Source organism: Hemicordylus capensis, chromosome 1 (genome assembly GCF_027244095.1).
Source record: "Hemicordylus capensis ecotype Gifberg chromosome 1, rHemCap1.1.pri, whole genome shotgun sequence".
NCBI lineage: Eukaryota > Metazoa > Chordata > Lepidosauria > Squamata > Cordylidae > Hemicordylus > Hemicordylus capensis.
Genome location: NC_069657.1, coordinates 24,492,365 through 24,510,892, shown reverse-complemented (window position 1 = coordinate 24,510,892; position 18,528 = coordinate 24,492,365). Strand labels below are relative to the sequence as shown.

At 45.6% G+C, this 18,528-nt stretch overlaps 1 protein-coding gene across 9 annotated transcripts in view; it reads right to left on the bottom strand.

Annotated features, from left to right (window-relative positions):
• BEGAIN (brain enriched guanylate kinase associated) overlaps window positions 1–17,579 on the bottom strand; it is a 359,789-nt gene extending 342,210 nt beyond the window's left edge. For 3 of the 9 annotated variants that reach the window (XM_053284669.1, XM_053284665.1, XM_053284673.1), the window contains exon 1: window positions 17,110–17,276. Coding sequence is in view for 2 of the 9 variants with exons in the window: in XM_053284647.1 (XP_053140622.1) it covers window positions 16,864–16,917 (54 nt within the window). In the remaining 7 variants the exon portion in view is untranslated. Of the gene's footprint in view, window positions 1–16,863; window positions 17,011–17,109; window positions 17,278–17,335 lie in introns of those variants that run through there. The other 6 variants (XM_053284652.1, XM_053284653.1, XM_053284654.1 and 3 more) reach the window with 5 other exon arrangements.
• Window positions 17,580–18,528: the final 949 nt, after the last annotated feature.

Genomic DNA, 18,528 nt, shown 5'->3' with positions numbered 1-18,528 from the left:
TTTACTCACAAAGATTTTTTTTATCCGTTTTATGAATTTTAACTGTTTTATATTGTTTTTATATCCGTTATGTTTGAACCTGTACAACACCTGGAGTTGTCTATATCAGGCGGTATAGAAATAAGATAAACAAAGAAAGGAACTTGGCGGCATTCACCAAGACAGGAAGAACAGTCGCTGGGGTGCCTGTTCCCACAGCTTTCCTCCATAGAGCAACCTGAGGTTAACGTAACTTAACATTACTAGGAGACTGAATGAGATTGAGTAATGAAGACCTCTAGTCACTCATGTGTTGCTAACATCCAGATTGGACCACTGTAATGCGCTCTATGTTAGGCTGCCCTTCAAGACTGTTCGGAAGCTTCAGCTGGTTCAGAATGCTGCTGCAAGGATGCTCGTGGGTGCAAAGTCGCTTCATGGGTATTACACCCATCCTGTATCAGCTTCATTGTCTACCAGTCCGCTTTCGGGCTAGATTCAAGGTGCTGGTATTGACCTTTAAAGCCCTACATGGCTTGGGGCTGGGGTACCTGTTGCACCGCATTCGCCCATATGAATCTGCCAGGGCCCTCCGCTCATCATCTCAGGCCCTGCTCATGATCCCACCACTAATAGAGATCCAATTGGCAGGGACCAGGAATGCCCTCCCTGAAGAGCTTTGCCATGCTCCCTCCCTCAGTGCTTAAAAAAAAACCCATCTTAAAACACACCTTTTTAAGGAGGCTTTTTAATGCTCCATTTTTTAAAATTTTGTTATATCTGGTAGGTTCTTTAGCTTTTTATAATTTTCAGTTTTCATTTGAACCTAATAATGATTGTGGTTTTTAATATGACAATGTTTTTTTGTTTAATTTAGTTAATTTTATTACTGTTATTGTATTTTGTGTCTATCATTGTTGTGAGCTGCCCCAAGCAGTAGTGCACTGGAGGGGCAGGGTATAAATATTTTAAATAAATAACAATAATAGTGCAAAATTATGCATATTCTTCCATTTCGTAAGCTGCGGGGGCGCCTGATTGGGTAAGGCTCACCCAGGAGAATTGGCTGGCTGGGCGGCTGCGGAGGTAAGGTGGCGGGCCCTGGCACGGCGGCGGGCCAGGCGGGCTAGGCCCAGCCGCTGATGCAAGGCAGCGGTGGCGGGCCCGGCCATCCAAGGCCCTCGAGGGAGGAAGCCCCGCCCCCTTCCAAAGTGGCGCCCGAAGAGCCGGAGCCGCTGCGCTTCCTCCCATCCCTCGCTGCTTCCCACCGCGGATCTGGATGGACCCCCAGTCAAGGAGGGGGCGCTCCTGCTCCAGCAGCAGACAGAGGCCGCCCGCCCGCCCTCCAGCCGCGGTCCGGAAGCGGAGCATCCGCTCCTCGGCTGGCGCAACCCCGGGCCTTGCCCAGCATGATGCGCTGCCCGGAGGCCCCACCAGCATGAGAGCCCCGGCCAGCAGCTTCCCCGCAAAGAGGAAGAGGCGAGAGGCGCGTCCGCTCTGCTCGGCGGCCGGCAGGCAGCAGGAGGGACTTCCCCATCCGCGGGTGGGCAGGGCAGGGGCGTCGGCGCATGGCATACCTCACTTTTCCAAGAGACATTTTGCACATTAGCCCTTGCATCCAGACCAAAGATGGCATGAGTCATAATTGGGAGTAGAGGGCCACAACTTAATTAATTCAATAGGAACAAATGCAGATTGTTCCTCTCTATTTCTCAAACCCCTACCATGCGCAACGAACTAGAGACTTGCATTGGGTGACACACCAAGCAGCATTGTTGTCCTGTGGCTGAAGCTGCCCTTCTTGGACATCTGCACAAGGCATCACCCTCCCTGCAAAACATCAAGCCCTTACAGTTGGCAATGCGTCAGCAGTCTAGAGGAAACCCCATCCAGGTCTCTCTGAGCCATAAAGCATCTAGGAACTGAACTGCCAAAGGCATGCCATAAGGCATTCACCAAACTCTATGCTAGTGTGTTCAATCTGCACTATACCTGCCACTAGGAAAGGAACCTAACTAACTAAAGGGTATAGTGAGAGGTTGCGGTGGGGAGACCTCAGTTAGCGTGGTGTAGTGGTTAGAGTGCTCGACTAGGACCGGGGAGACCCGAGTTCAAATCTCTATTCAGCCATGATACTAGCTGGGTGACTCTGGGCCAGTCACTTCTCTCTCAGCCTAACCTACTTCACAGGGTTGTTGTGAGGAGAAACCTAAGTATGTAGTACACCGCTCTGGGCTCCTTGGAGGAAGAGCGGGATGTAAAATGTAAAATAATAATAATAATAAATAATAATACAGGCCAATATGATGGTGGCCAAAGAACTGCTACCTAATCCCCACAGAGATGAGCAGCAAAGCCCACACTATCCCTTAAGGGTGGGTGGGGAGAGCTTGCCTCCCAATTAAGACTACTGGGCACTGAGTGTGGGAGTTGCAGTGGCTGCCTAGGCTCCTCCCCCTTCTTGCCCAGCAGCCAATCCCTGCCGCCTTTGCCTCTCACTTCATTCTGGCTGAGGCTGAGGTGAATGAGCTGGGGCAAACAGATGAGCCTGGGGCGAACAGCTGGATCCTGTATCCCCTTGCACTTGAGCAAGGGGATACCCATTGCGCAAGTATCATCATTCTGGATATATTTTTGAACTCACCAAGTGCAAAATCAGGGGCCAGTTAAAAGAGTAAAAAAAGCACCCTTTAAAGTCATTATTCTCTTCTATTTGGCAGGGGAGAACAACTATTCCAATTTAGTCCAGCATCAAATCCCTCCAGTAGCTGTTGCTGGCATACCAGCATGGTGTTGAGCCACAAAACCTTACTGAGTGATAGAGTGTGAACGAATGGTTTGTCCCAAAACCACCTCACCTCAAACTGGACCTGGTTTGGGTGAAGTGGTTCAGGACGAATGGTGGTGGGGAGGTGGGGAGAGGGGGAAACTGCTTATCCTTGACCAGTGCAGCTGCCAGCACTGCTGCTCATCCTCCTGGCATGGCCCCCCTTCCTTTACCAAGTTTCCCAGCTTGGAGGTGACTTGGTTCTTGCCTCCACCATGCACGGGGTAAGCAGTTTTCCTGTCTTTCCACCTTCCCTCTCGCTGCCCTCAAGCTTCAGAACCGAGCCCCTTTACTTGTAAAGGGGAATCCTCACCGGATTCCACTTCACAAGTATATCCGCAAACCAGTTCAGCTCAGTTCGATGGTCGAACCAGACCAGACCCGGTTTGAGTGGACACTGAACCAGAATGGGCCAGGTCGATTTAAATCTGGTTTGGATTTGAACCAAAACAGCCAACCCAGTTCCATACACACCCATACTGAGTGACTCTGGGTCCATCACCTATCTCTCAGCCTAACCACCTTCACAGGGTTGTTGAGGGGATAAACAACCATTTACACTGCTCTAGGCTCTTTGGAGGAAGATATAAATGTAAACATACATTAAATAAAAATATCCACCTTGCATTTTTTTAAATTGAGACGGTTTGGGGAAGGGAACCATTTTATTTTATTTTATTTATTTCTCTGTTTAAACCACTTTGATAACTTTTGTTGAAAAGTAGCACGTAAATATTCGTAGCAGTAGTAGTAATATTGTTATGCAGAAAGCAGTAAGGAACATTACTTTGTTCTGAATGATATTTGGAGATACACGTTTGTAGAAACTGAACATTTCTGAATGTCTAATTGGATCTTGATTCAATGCATTGCTATTTAGTTTGCAGAAAGGTGTGCTTTCAAAGGTGTAGCCATGGTACTGTTGCAGCAAAAACAGTCCTTTGGCACCCTGAAGATGAATATATTTATTTCAGCATAAGAATCCATGGACTGGAACCCAGTTCCTTGGATACATTTGTCCACAAAAATGCAGAAATAAATTCATTAGAGCTTAAGGTACCCAAAGACTCTGTTTTCATTAGGCATTATATTCACTGCTGAACCCTACAACTCTTTGCCACTTTTAATAGTTTCAACTCTTTATAGTTTCATCCTTGCAAAGCTTTCGCCCTTGGCAACCTTCATGGCCCCAAACTACCACAACAAAGTTTTGCTTTCTAGCTCTTCTCTCTTACCCTCCCTCCACAGTTAATGGCTGGCCTCCCTTAATTCACTAATTCAGCACACATAGCAGCTGGTGCCCCTTATTCCCACATCATAAACACAATATACATAGCAGAAAAGGTCTACTCTACAGTCCCCAGAAGAGAGGAAAAAATAGCACCGATGTAGTACCAAGGGCCAGATTGTATATGCAAGTTGGCTGCTTAATTTTTCGGTGATCTCTTCTGTTAATGGGGTCAAGTGGAAAAGGCTCAGGGATAAATTAGAGATATTGCTGTGGAGTTCTGTACTTGGAATGCAACTTTGTAAAAAGCAGCCACCACGGGGCTCATTCCAGATCAGGGCCACGGAACTGGGAAGGGGGCTTAATCATTTGCCCTGGTGCTGTGGGCCTGATCTAGGTAGTTCCCAAAGCTGCTATATGCAGTGGTACAGAAAACTTGCGGGTGCCTGGAAGTTTTCCATGACAGGACAAAGAGCAGCTTGGGAGGGGTGATTAAAGTCAGGGAACCGGTGTGGAGCCAAAGGTTAAGCCCTTTCCCTTCTGCATGGTGGCCTCAACCTGGATTGCACCCACTGCTCCTTCTTCTTGAAAAACAGGAAGCTTTTGAAGTTTCAAGCAAGGAACTCCATGTAACAACGGTTGAGCCTCACGATTGCTACAGGAGGCTCCCGCCGTCTGTGGGGTGGAAGCCTGAAAGCACTTATCTCCCTGCAGACAATCACTGCCTACTTTCTGGGCAGCCAGATCAGCCGCCCACATGATTGCCGGCTCTGTCATGGAGCCGGCAGGGAAGGTGGGGATCGGGGGCCATGCGGTACCCAGAAGTCCAAGGATGCCTTGCAAGGGTGCATCATGGAGAGATGCCCAAGCCTCCCGCCAGGGGTCTCCTCATGTGTTGCCACGGTGCGGAGCTATGCCACAGAAGCACATGATCCACCGAATGGGAATAGCGGAGCGCTCACTCTGCTAACCTCATTTAAGGGAAGGGGTGGTTTTGCAAGTTTGCTTCCAGGAGCTGAGCGGCTCCCATGGCAGCAGATGACCAGGGGAAATCGGGCTAGGCTCCCTTAGCCCGATTTCCCCGGGTCGTGAGAATAGCTTCTTTTTCTACTCTGCTTCCAGTTGTTCAACTGACAGTCTCAGGTTTCATTCTCTCACATGGAGAGAGAGACTTCTTTCTTCCCCATTCCCCTCTTCCCTGGTTGCATTTGAATGGGAGACCACATGTGAGCACTGTAAGATACTCCCCTCATGGGATGGAAGAGCAGAAGGTTTCAAGTTCTCTCCCTGGCTTCTCCAAGACAGGGCTGAGAGAGATTCCTGTCTGCAAGCTTGGAGAAACCTCTGCCAGTCTGTATAGACAATACTGAGCTAGATAGACCAATGGTCTGACTCAGTATATGGCAGCTTCCTATGTAAGTAGCTAGCAGTAAGGCATGTAGGCCTTATCTATCTCCCTGATGGATTTCCTAAATAAACTACTCTATTTAAAACTTTAACTCCATGTCCCCAGACAACATTAATTAGCAGTGTTCTCCTTACCTGCGCACTTCCACTGCAGCTGGGATAGATAAAGAAATCTCCCCTCCAAGCTCTCTAACAAGTTTTAATAGATTATTCATTTTGTTTTTATTCACATGAACTGCCTAGAGCCATTTGGGTTAGGCAGCATATACATAAATAAATAAAATGGGGCACAAAATTGCCTCTTCTCACATGTGTTAGAGGCAGAGGGGAATTTTAGGGGGGCAAAACACATCAGACACTAACAAGCCATTCCGGCAAAGCAAAGATGACACCCTCCAGCCAGGAGGAGTGAATATCTCCTACCCTCAAAATTTGTCCCTAACCCCTGCAGATAGCTAAAATGCCCTTCCCCTGAATTCTGCCTCCTCCCCCTCAGGGGCAGTAAAAATGGGATGTGGGTGGGTTTTTGCTTCGGGCATAATTTATCATCTATACTGCTGGCTCAGAGAACATTGATGTCCAGTAGCAGGAGGATGATCTAAGCCTAGGTCTGCCTGCATTTGCCTTCGCTACTGGTGAGCCACCTAATGGAGCAGCAGGAAAATAACTTGCCTAGTGAGCAAGAGGTTGCCGGTTCGAATTCTCGCTGATATGTTTCCCAGACAATGGGAAACACCTATATTGGGCAGCAGTGATATGGGAAGATGCTGAAAGGCATCATTTCATACTGCGCCGGAGATGGCAATGGTAAACCCTCCTGTATCCCACCAAAGAAAACCACATGGCTCTGTGGTTGCCAGGAGTCAATATGGACTCAACGGCGCAACTTTACCTTTACTGGTGATAACAAGAACTAGGGATATGCACAAAACCGGTTTGCCCAGTTTGATTCAAATCCGTACTGGACTCAAACAGAACTGGGCATGCTTAGTTTCCCCCCCCCACCACCAAACAGAACCTCCTGGCTTGGCTCGAATTCAAACTGGTTCAGGAGTTCTAACATTTAAAAAATGTTGTGAGCTGCCCCAAGCAGTAATGCCCAAGAGGGGTGGGGTATAAATATTTTAAATAAATAAAAAAAATAGAATTTAAGAATTTAAGAACACTCATGACCTTTGGTGCTGCCACAGGCATGGGGGTCCCCCCTCCCCCCACTGGCCTCCCCCTGATATGGCTTGGTTTAGGCTGGTTTTGGCCCATTCTGGGCCTCTCTGTGCTGGAGGTGGCCATTTTGAAGGCCGCTGCACATGCTCACTGGACATCTGCATGACCCCTATTCTGAGACTAGTGGGTTTAGGCATCACAGCCAATCTTGGAATATTGGAAATAGATGTTCGCATGGGGATAGGTGGAGTGCATGCTACTGAGGCTCTGGGTGTTTGCACATACCTCAGGTGCCATCACTCCCAGGTGTCTAAATAATCACCTAAAAATATTTTCTGGAACCCACATGCACAAAATTTACAAAATATGTGAAGTATTTAGAAGACATATTGAGGTATTTCTAAAACACTCAAAATGCCCCTCCACAAGGTTTGATAATATTGAGTTTGTTGATAAACCAGCCTGGCATTGATGATTCATGAACAGAATAGGAAGCACCCATCTTGATGTACCCAAGGTCCCTAGGATTTGATCTATGCTGGCCTTCCTCAGGGAAAATGAAAGCAGTTGTGTGAAGGAATGAGGCACAAATCTCTTCTCCATTGTATATATGTATAGAATGTTGGCTGGTCTCTATGCGGGGTCAGAAGCTCAGTCTTGTTTTTCTATAGTTCCACATTTGGGTTAGTATATTGACAGTTGGTTTGTGGAGGGAAAGGTGATTTTTAAAAAAGAGAGGGAATTTTTTGTTCTGATTGGCTGGGCTGAGGAACGGATAGGCAGAGAAACTGCATATACTGAGAGTGTTTAGAGAGGGAAGACAGAGTCCTGGGAGGGAGTCCAGAGAGAGGGTCCTGGCAGCAGAGTTTGGTAGTCTGCAGAGAGTGAGCAGCCAGCAAGAAGAAGCAGAGAAACCTTTGAGCTGAAATCACTGAAGAAAAGGAAGAGCCAGGCTGAATTGAGCCCCAGACCTGTGGCATACTCAGGGCAAAGAGTCTGCCGAACAAGCAAGCAAGTAGAAGAGGACTCTGAATTAGGCACTTGTTTAGAGGTAGGTAGTGATTACGTTTCTCCAGCTTTTTATTTTCCCTAACCTGCTCTGTAAGTAACTGTTTTGAGTTTGTATTTTTTCTGTAAAAGAAATGTTTTCATTGAACCAATTTTTCTAAAATAAATGTTCTTGTTAAAAAATTAGAAGCTTGCTGATTGTCTCCATCCCACATCTACAACAAGCCTTTCCAAACGACTGAAGTTAGTTGAAATTTTTGATAAATGTGAAGGGCTGTTGTAGAGGACCCAGCCAGACCAAAAGGTCACTTGGTGGCAGCGGTAAAAGGGTTAGGAGGAATAGAGAACTGTTCCTCCACAAGCTGTAATAAGGATTTAAATTGAAAATCAGTCACTAGAACACATTCATCTATCTCTTTAGATATTTTTTATAAATGTTTGAATTTTTATAGACATTCAGAATGAGATATCCCAAAACTATAAGAATGTAGACACTTCTGATAGCTTTACACAAATTGTTTCATAGAGAAAAAGTTAAAACAGTCATATGAATATTTTCTCTGTGAAGTAATTTGTATAACTCATTTAAAAGCATTGTGTGGGGTTTTTTTTTGGTATTCATCAGAGCCCAGAGTTCAGACCTCCTATTATCAGAGAAGGGATGGAGAAGCTGGGGTGCAGGAACCTTGCCCAGAAGGAGTCTCTGAAACTGAGCCCTTTCTCACAGTTGGTGAGAAAGGGCTTGAAGGTGCAAGGGTAGGAAGCCTGAAAAAGCTTACCTCCCCTGCAGATGATCCCTGGTCTGGTCCAGGCATGGAGATTGCATGCTCCTCAGCAAGGAGGGTCAGGAGGCGAGAAGCATCACCTTGGCTCCCAGAGCTCCCTGCCAGGTGTGGATTAAGCCTTTTGTTGCCCATAGAAGGCCAAGGATTTGCGTCTCCATCACTGTGAGGGTAGGGGTGGCAAGGGGAAAGTCCCCCCTTTTTTCTTCTAAAGCCCACTGCTGTGCAGTGGGATGGGTACAGCAAAGGCTGCACAGTGGTGGCTGTGGGGAAGGGGGCAAGGAGGAAGTCCCCCCTTTTACTTTAAATCACTGCTGTGTGGTGGGATGGGGCGGCAGCAGCTGCAGTGGGGAGGGTGGTGGTGGAGCGAGGGAAAAGTTCCCCCTTTAACCTTTAAAATGCTACTGGGGGTGGGGGTGAGGGAGAGCTCCTTCCAGCTCCCCTCCTCCCTCCCAAATGACTGCACGCCCCCATCTGCAGTCTGTTATGGCCCTTTCTCCACAGGCTGCCTTAGCCTGCGCATGTGAACAGCCTCATTATTTCCTTGGGATAGGAACTTCAAAGGCCTGCACCAGTATTGCCGGAGGAGGTGGCCCTGCCCAGCTTCTCAGAACTCCCAGGAAATTCTCCAGCCTCACTGGAGTTGGCAACTGAGAAATAAAGCATAGCACCTTTTAAGCTACAACAGCTCCTGAAGAGGGGGAGGAACTGGAGACATCTGTCATCCAAGGTAACTCAGATCCTTGCTGCAGCAATCTTGTGGCCTTGAATCCAGCCTGTTCTCACCCAGTGATCAATGCATGGTCCTCTTCTAGTCCAGTGTGTCCTGTCCCATCCCATACCACACAGAGTCGTAGGGCCTAGTGATTTACAAAGGCAACCAAGAAAGTCAGACTTCAGGCCTTGAGGCATGGCTGAGGCAGCGAGACTAAGGTTTAAGTAGCTGGTCAGATAGCACCATAGGACTTTTTTTTTACCCAGCAGAGGGTCATGAAATACCCCCGAGCCCCCGCCCCTGCTAGGTTCTGCCTGCCTGCTGAGAAAGAAGCCTACTTAAAAGTGTAGCCTCCTGGCTTGAAGCCCAGCATTTCTCCTTTCTAGTTGATCCTGCTTTGTCTGCTGCTAGCATTGATGCACAGATATCAGAGTGGGTGAGAAAGGAGAAGGGCTGGTTCCCTGGAGGCTTGAGATCTGAAGGTGTTATTTCAAGGGGGCCAGGCTCCTTGGGCATCATCACATGGGACCATGTCTCTGGGGTTCCCACTGGATCTAGTCTGGTGTCAGGACCTGATGTTGGGTCTGGTTCTGATCCTGCCTGCTCTGGGACTCCCATAGGCTCTGAACCATTGCTGTGGCCAGAGGCTGGGTCTGGTTTAGGCCCACCTCTTCAAGGCCATATTCTGGGATTTCCATGTGCTCTGTGTTACCATCAGGGCCTGGAGCTGAGTCAGGTACTAGCTTGGCTTCTTCCTGCTTGGATTCTAATTAGCTAGCTGGTGAGGGCAGTGAGCTGTCCCTGGTTCTGATTCTCTTCCCAGTTTCTTACTGATATCTTCACCAGACTGGTATCTGGTAGACCCCAGCCTTGGAACAAGATTAATATATATTTTTAAAGGGATAGATGATTTTAATTAATATTTATTACATATTGTCACCATTTGATCTGTTTTGAGTGTCCTTAAAGAACAACATAGTTCAAAACATATTCATGCTGGCTTTAGAAAAATTCAATAAATTATTTGCTTTCCTGAATCCACAAACTCTTCCCTCACTTTCATCCTTCACTGCAGAATATAGCCCTTCTTGTTTCTCTTCCTGTGTCTCCCTATAAGAGCTTACAGGTGAAACTCGGAAAATTAGAATATCGTGCAAAAGTCCATTAATTTCAGTAATGCAAATTAAAAGGTGAAACTGATATATGAGACAGACACATTACATGCAAAGCGAGATAAGTCAAGCCTTAATTTGTTATAATTGTGATGATCATGGCATACAGCTCATGAAAACCCCAAATCCACAATCCCAGAAAATTAGAATATTACATGGAACCAAGAAGACAAGGATTGTAGAATAGAACAATATCGAACCTCTGAAACCCAGTGTACTGTGCTTGATTGGCCAGCAAACTCGCCTGACCTGACCCCATAGAGAATCTATGGGGCATTGCCAAGAGAAGGATGAGAGACATGAGACCAAACAATGCAGAAGAGCTGAAGGCCGCTAATGAATCATCCTGGTCTTCCATAACACCTCATCAGTGCCACAGGCTGATAGCATCCATGCCACGCCGCATTGAGGCAGTAATTGCTGCAATAGGGGCCCAAACCACGTACTGAATACATATGCATGCTTATACTTTTCAGAGGTCTGATATTGTTCTATTCTACAATCCTTGTCTTCTTGGTTCCATGTAATATTCTAATTTTCTGAGATTGTGGATTTGGGGTTTTCATGAGCTGTACGCCATGATCATCACAATTATAACAAATTAAGGCTTGACTTATCTCGCTTTGCATGTAATGCGTCTGTCTCATATATCAGTTTCACCTTTTAATTTGCATTACTGAAATTAATGGACTTTTGCACAATATTCTAATTTTCCGAGTTTCACCTGTATATATCATCTGAGGAAGGTGACAGAAAAAGTGGACAAATAGAAAGCTGAACAGTGGTTTTGCTCACCTCCTTTAGCTAGGCGATTAAAGCATCTATAATTAAAAAATATTGACCGTGAGAATAAAGCTAGCTCAATAATAAATAACAAGCATCTTTTGGACACATCTGGCAGGGATAGTACAGAATGCAAAAGTCTCACCAGACAAATAAATAAGCCAAATGATAAGTACTGTCAGGAAGCAGCAATAGAAGATATTTTCATACAACAGAATGGAGGCTATTTATTTAAAAGATGTATATGTCACCATTCTTCATAAATTAATTCATGGCGGCTCACAACCATGAAAAACAGAATATCTAAAAATGTAGAAGTGCAGGATAAGACAAACACTAAAACAGGGCAATCACAAAGAAATATATAAAGTTTGGGAAAGACCTGCTGAGAAAAAAGTCTTCAACTTTTGTTTAAAATTAAATGGGGAGGGGGCAAACCTAAGATAAAGGAGCAGAGAGTTCCAGAGAGCCAGGGCCACCACTGAAAAGACATGCCCACCCACCAATGACAGTCATGAAGGTGGCAGAACATGTAGGAGAGGCTGTCTACATGATCTCATTGGCTGCACTGTTCAGAGACCAGTGGTCGTTTAGGTATCTTGGCCCTGGATCTCAACCAAATTAAAATTTGGGGACTGGTAGTTCCTTTGCCTGAAGCAATGGGAAGAAACCCACTTCTGATGTGAGTAGGAAGTCACAGGCCTAAAAACCTTTAAAAGATGGGGCTGTGAATAGCAAATGCGTTGTGCTTAAATACGCCACACATTTTCCGTACGTCTTGCATGCATGAATATTTGCTGATGTGCATAAACACGCTTCATCTGCAGAGCATCACATAAAGCTATGTATGAACAGTTCACTCGACCAAAATGCTGTGTGTTGAATGATTAAGTTGGGGAGCTTTGCATGGCATGAAGTGATATAGTCATTGCACTGCTGTGCACCCAGCTTACAACACAACACAACCCACATTTTAACTAGATGTGCACCATAATCATGAGTGGCACAGAAGGGGGACTGAGGGGGAATGATTGACATGCCATGGGGGCGGGACTTCCATCCCCACTTTGGATTGTATACTCACATATTCAGTCCTTTCCCTCAAATGTCTGAAGAGGGCTATAGTCTCAATATGTCATTTTGTTTGTATTGGATTTAAATGTCTTTAATTAGAACTCTGTGGCATTGTTTGGTTTTATGTCATGGCTTAGCATGACATGCAACAAGTCTGGTTTAAGCTCTGCCTTCAACCAGCAACAAAATCTTTCATTGAAAAGCTGCCTTCTCTTAAGCAGTGGTCTGGTGCTAAATTTCGGACGTTAGGGTCATTCACGCAACCACAGTGGCTGGGGATGCGGAGGACGGTGGTGGAAGGCAGGATTGAACCTACCTTCCCCCACACAACCTCCTTTCCCTCCCAGCTGCACTGCCCATCGGCCCACATGATCACTGCTGTGGTGAGCGATGTGGTGATCTGGAGGCCAAGGAAGTGAGGAGTGCGGTGCATTTTGGAAATGCTAAAGGCCAGATTGCTCTTCCCACCACACCCTCTATTGTTAAAATAGCTGCCAGCAGGCTGGCTGCCCATACAACTGGGCAGTGAGGGAGGAGGGCGCACATGTGCCCTCCTACCTCATTTTTAGCCCAGGTTAAAAAACCCTGATTATCTGGCCAAGAAGCGCCCTGATCAGGACTGATCCTGATGGTTCTCATAAGCAGCTCTGCCCAGGTAGGGCTGCACTCGCCCAGGTAGAGCTGGTTGTGAGAATGACCTCTTTCTATAGCTAAAGCATAGAGCCTCCAGAAATGGAAAGGAGCTCAGATCCCAGGTGTGAACTCATGGTCTTTTAAGCAATACATCTTGCAATTTCCTAACAGCCAACCATAATCTCTCGGTCAGCCAACTTATCAGCATTTGGCTTCCTGCTGGGTGTCTCTTCCTTACCTTCTGTTCCTAGATCTGTTTTATCCAATCACTTCCTTTAATGTGGAATATAGTTCCTGGTAAAGCAGAAGTAATTGGACACATCTGTATGTATTTGCTGCTGGTAAATGCATTGTATTTGCTTGATGATATCTTGTGCAGTTTCAAAGTGAACCACACAACAGTCATAATTAGCGAATTTCAGAGAGGATTGTTAATTAGCTGATCATAACTGCTAAATGCTTGTGGCTAGCTCCAGATTAGCTCAATTCATGAGGGCTATTCATACATTATATCATGCTCATATTCCAGCTGTTTACAGTGGCTGACATACTGCACAACATTCTTTCTATCTAATACAACATGTAATAGAACATGTGCACAGTTGTACAGCAGTGCTCTTGTGCAAAAATGGGAAATGGTGCAGACACAGTTGCCGAATCGAAAACCACTGGAAATAATGGCTTTTGGTTGCACAACTGTGTTTTGCAATTTTGCACAAGAGCGCTCCAGCGCAATAGGACACACACTCCGTTACAAGGCAGATGGAATGTTGAACTGTATGTCAGCCACTGTATGCGGAAGCTCTGCTCAGGCCTTATTGTAACTGTGTGCAGTTTACATGGTCTCAATGCTATTTAGTCAAACCTGCCCCCTGTGCTGAAATGCTATGTAACTCCATTCACCCTGCTGACCACAAGTACAGTTTGTCTCAAGAGACAAATGCTTCACTCGAGGAGAGATCCTGCCTGTGCTTAGGAATGCTGGAGCAACCTTTTTAAACTGTTATACAAACATCAATATATGGTCCAGTATCAGGAAAAAAAGGTCCAATCCAGCATATATCAACACAAATGGACAGCAAAAGAAAAACAAACCAAAAGATCCTGCATCAGTCATATCAACCAAATCCAAATCCAAAGGCCTCTTTTAAAAGCTGGTACTTGGGCATCTGAAGGTATACAGTGAAAGGGTCATCGTGGCTTCCATGGGGACAACATTCTACAAAGTTGGTGCCATCACAGAAGAGACCCTGCTCCTAGTCAAACCCTACCAAACTTCAGCTGGTGATGTAACACAAAGAAGGGTCTCAGATGTTGAATGGAGTGTATGAGGGGATGCATATGGAAGAAGGGAGCCCTTCAGCTCATCTGGTCATCATAATAATCAATGAAATAACAAAAGCTTGTAGAGCTATGCTTGTACTTTCCCATTTGTTCTTTCACCACTGGATTCAAGCACATCCATTTACTAATACGGGTAGAATCAAGAGATAGAGGGCACTTGTTCCCCAACATCAACAGTGCTGAATACCCCTATAGAAGGCATTAATGTTGCTGTGAATCCTTCCTTACTTCAAATTTCCTTGACTAGTCAGGCCGGGTCACCATCATTTTTTTTGGTAAAGAAAGGGTGTTGACTGGAGTCCTAGAAATGTCTGCCCTATAGGCTTGTGTTGTGATTATCTTAGATATATTATTTTAAAGCTCTGCAATTGCTCTTCCATCAATTAATCAAATGAGGAAATCCATAAAAACTTGCCACTCAATACAATATTGACTGGGCAGAAGTGAAACGCAACGTGTTGCTAAATAACATTGATGATGCATTGAGTGGATGTTTGCAAGATGTCAGTAGCTTAAATGCAGTCGTTTTAGCAATGAGACAGGTTCTATATGGCCCTGCACATCCAGAATGTACACTCACCAGGAGTAGGGGTGTGCATTTCGGAATTTTCTTGTTTTGATTTGTATCCAAATCAAAACACCCCCGTTTTGTTTTGTACCCAAATTTTCTGAATCCGAATCAGCCCTGTTTTGTTTTGTAGCTGAATTTTCTGAATCGATTTGGATTTTTAAAAAGGGTCCCAGGGCAAAAAGAGTAGGTGGTGGTGGTAGTGTCCAATGGGTGGAAGCTACCACCCAAATTTCAAAGGAATTAGGCAAAGGGCTGATTTTTTGTGTGAATTTTTTAAGTTTATACATCTTTAAGAATTTTCCCATAGGGAATAATGGGGATTCCAGCAAATGTATCACTTCAAATCAAGGGGAAAGGGATGACCCAGAGTGGAGTGTGGTTGGTGGTAGTGCCCAATGGGGGCGAGGAAACTTCCAGAATTATCTCAAAAGAATTAGGAACACAGGAAACTGCCATATACTGAGTCAGACCATTGGTCTATCTAGCTCAGTATTGTCTTCACAGACTGGCAGCGGCTTCTCCAAGGTTGCAGGCAGGAATCTCTCTCAGCCCTATCTTGGAGATGCCAGGGAGGGAACTTGAAACCTTCTGCTCTTCCCAGAGTGGCTTCATCCCCTGAGGGGAATATCTTGCAGTGCTCACACATCAAGTCTCCCATTCATATGCAACCAGGGCAGATCCTGCTTAGCTATGGAGACAAGTCATGCTCAGCCACAAGACCAGTTCTCCTCTCCATTGGGCAAAGGGCTGATCTTTTGTGAATTGTTGAAGTTTACGTGTCTTTTAAGATTTCTCCCATAGGGAATAATGGAGGTTTCAGCAGCCCCATAATTCCACTTGGGGGGCAGTGGGGTTTCCCAGAACGAGGGGTTGTGTAGTGCACATAGGGTGCCAACCACCTCCATACCCACAAGCCCTTGGGGTACTGGGTTTTGTGTTTCTGAGGTGTTCATTGTAGATTCTCTGGTAGCACATGAGATTTTCAGTGAAAAACAAGAATCCACTCTCATATGCTACCAGAGAATCTACACTCAGAACACCACAGAAACAACAGAACCCAGCACCCCATGGGTTAGCAACCCTTCCCCTGGCCAATGTGGGGTCAGTAAAGAGTGGCAAGAAACAAAAGAGCCAATGGGGAACAAGGAGGGAATTGTCAGCAGGTCAGCCCATGATTTAGGTCACCGATCAGAAGGCTGGAAGGGTGGGAAATTCAAAGCGATGTCAAACACAAAATGGAGACTGACTCAGAGATCACTACAAAATGGAGGTCCGAAACAACAAAACGTTTTGTAGCCGAAACAGGGACGTTTTGTTTTGTATACAAAACTTTTGGATCTGGAAAATGGGTGTTTTGTCTTGTCTACATAACACCCGAAACAGGCTGTTTTGGTTACAAAACATTTTGTATCCGAAACATTTCGCACATCCCTAACCAGGAGCAAGGGATGTGGGTAGGTTGAACAGGACTCAACCAAAATAGATGAACAAGCATCCATGAAGCCATCCCATAGAGAGGCAACTGTGTTCCTCTTCACCACCCTGCCTCTGTTGCTACATTCCACAGACTTACAGACCATGCAAAACGGCCACTGTCACTCACAGGCTCCCCTCTCTTCATTCCATCACCAATCCTCAGTAACAGCTGTGTGAAGAACATCTTACAGTATCCAGTGTTTGTTGTGGCAATCTTGCCAATCAAGTTGCGCTGACGTTGTTTCACATCCGAGCAATTATTTCATCTTTGCATTACAGAAAACGTTGGGGGCTGTCAGCAGCCAGGGACTAATGCCTGCCATCATTAAGCCAACCATCCGCTATTAAAAAAAATTATTCTGCACATGTTTAATCCAAACAGCTAAAGTGTGTGTTTACCATGAGAGTGCCATCTTTCTAATTACTAAATTGGAGAGGAATTCCTAGCTGTGGATCCCCACCTACCAAAAAAAACAACAAAAAACCCACCACCATCAAAAGTGACAAGAGCTGATTTCATACTTGACAGCCAATAGTGTGTTTGCAACACATATTTCATTTAAGATGAGATTAAATAGGTTCACACCATGACATGCATTATGCAAACGAAAGGAGGAAAACTCACCCTTCCCCCCCTCCTCTTTCCCCTCTCAAACCTGACATTTGGTTATAAATCATGACACCGTTAGTTTTCTCTCACCGTGGTTATAGGAAGCCGTGCCCTTCTATTTTGCCATCTTGTACCAGAATGCATTAAAAGCTTCCTTCTTTGGAGGCAGCAACGGTTTCCGAACGCAACAATCAAGCATGTAAAATCACATTAAAGCAGGCAATTCAGATGTCGTATTGCAGCACCGCAGCTCCCATACTGAAGACTTTTCTCCCTACCTGTAACGTTTTGTAAACCCAAAGGCATGCTGTGCTTTAAAGGAAAAGCAGTACTCACTCGCAAAAGATTGCTTAGGCTACGCTCTTCTTGTCCACAGCCTGCAACGATGGTGCCAGATATACAAGGAGCTGATTAGGTGCATACAGCTTCAGCAGTTCCAGCTTAGACATATATATTTTAATTCTCTCACATAGGGCACCACGAGGCGCGGGTGGAGAATCATCTCCTGTCCATGGCAACCCTCATAGCAAACTTGGCAAACCCATTATTAAAGGTCACTCACTTTTTACAAAACCAGGCAATGCTTCCTGATGATGCAGCAAACTTTTAACAGATTTCAGGAGAGCCATTTCATCGGAGTTTTGCCAGTTTGGCTTGCTCCCTCTGACACACTTCAGGATGATGTTGATAGAAGAGTAGAGTTAACTAGGAATCTCTGCAGTGTGTGCCCAAATCTTTCATGCCTTCCACACAGAGTCTTCCAAATGACCATGGAGAAAAGCCTTGATTCTCGAAGGAGTCAAGTTGTGATTGCCAATTATTTGGGCTAGTAGTTTTTCAGGATAGTGTCCCAATTAGAATGACAACAGTTCCTCAGGCATGACACATGGCTATGTGCAGTATATCGAACATCACTTAGACAAATGGTATTTGGTTACATGTGGCACCCATTAATGCCTGGAACAAATTGTCCATGCACACACTTTCCCTGGAGGTGCCTTCTAGAAACACACCAGAATTTATGAAAGCTCAAAATCAATTTCTACTCTAATCATAGCCATGCAGAATGCACACCGGCAAACCCCCATCAGTTGCACAGTAAAACCTTTGGATAACAGCCAGATTAATTTTGTACTAATGCAAATGATGTTCTGCTAGTGCAGGGCTGCACACCTTTGATCCTTCCGCTGTTGTTGAACTACACCTCCATCATCCCTGACTACTGGCCACTGTGGCTGTGGATGATGGGAGTTGTAGTCTATCGACAACAGCTAGAGAGCCAAATTCCGCAGCTCTGTGCTAGTGTAAGGATGTAGTGCAGTGCATGGTCTTGTGGTAGCAAGCATGACTTGTCCCCTTAGCTAGGCAGGGTCTGCCCTGGTTGTATATGAAAGGGAGACTAGAAGTGTGAACACTAAGATATTTCCCTTATGAGATGGAGCCACTTTGGGAAGAGCAGAAGGTTCCAAGTTCCCTCCCTGGCTTCTCCAAGATAGGGCTGAGAGAGATTCCTGCCTGCAATCTTGGAGAAGCCGCTGCCAGTCTGTGAAGACAATACTGAGCTTGATGGACCAATGGTCTGACTCAGCAGTATAAGGCAGCTTCCTAGGTTCCTATGCCATTGTTTAAAGAAATCCACCTCTGTTCCAGACAAGTGCTTATGCAAACAGGGAACTCCTCGCACAGGCTTTGTACAACCTCATGCATAATAGGGATGTGCACGGAACCAGGTGGGGTGGCTCAATGGTGTGTGTG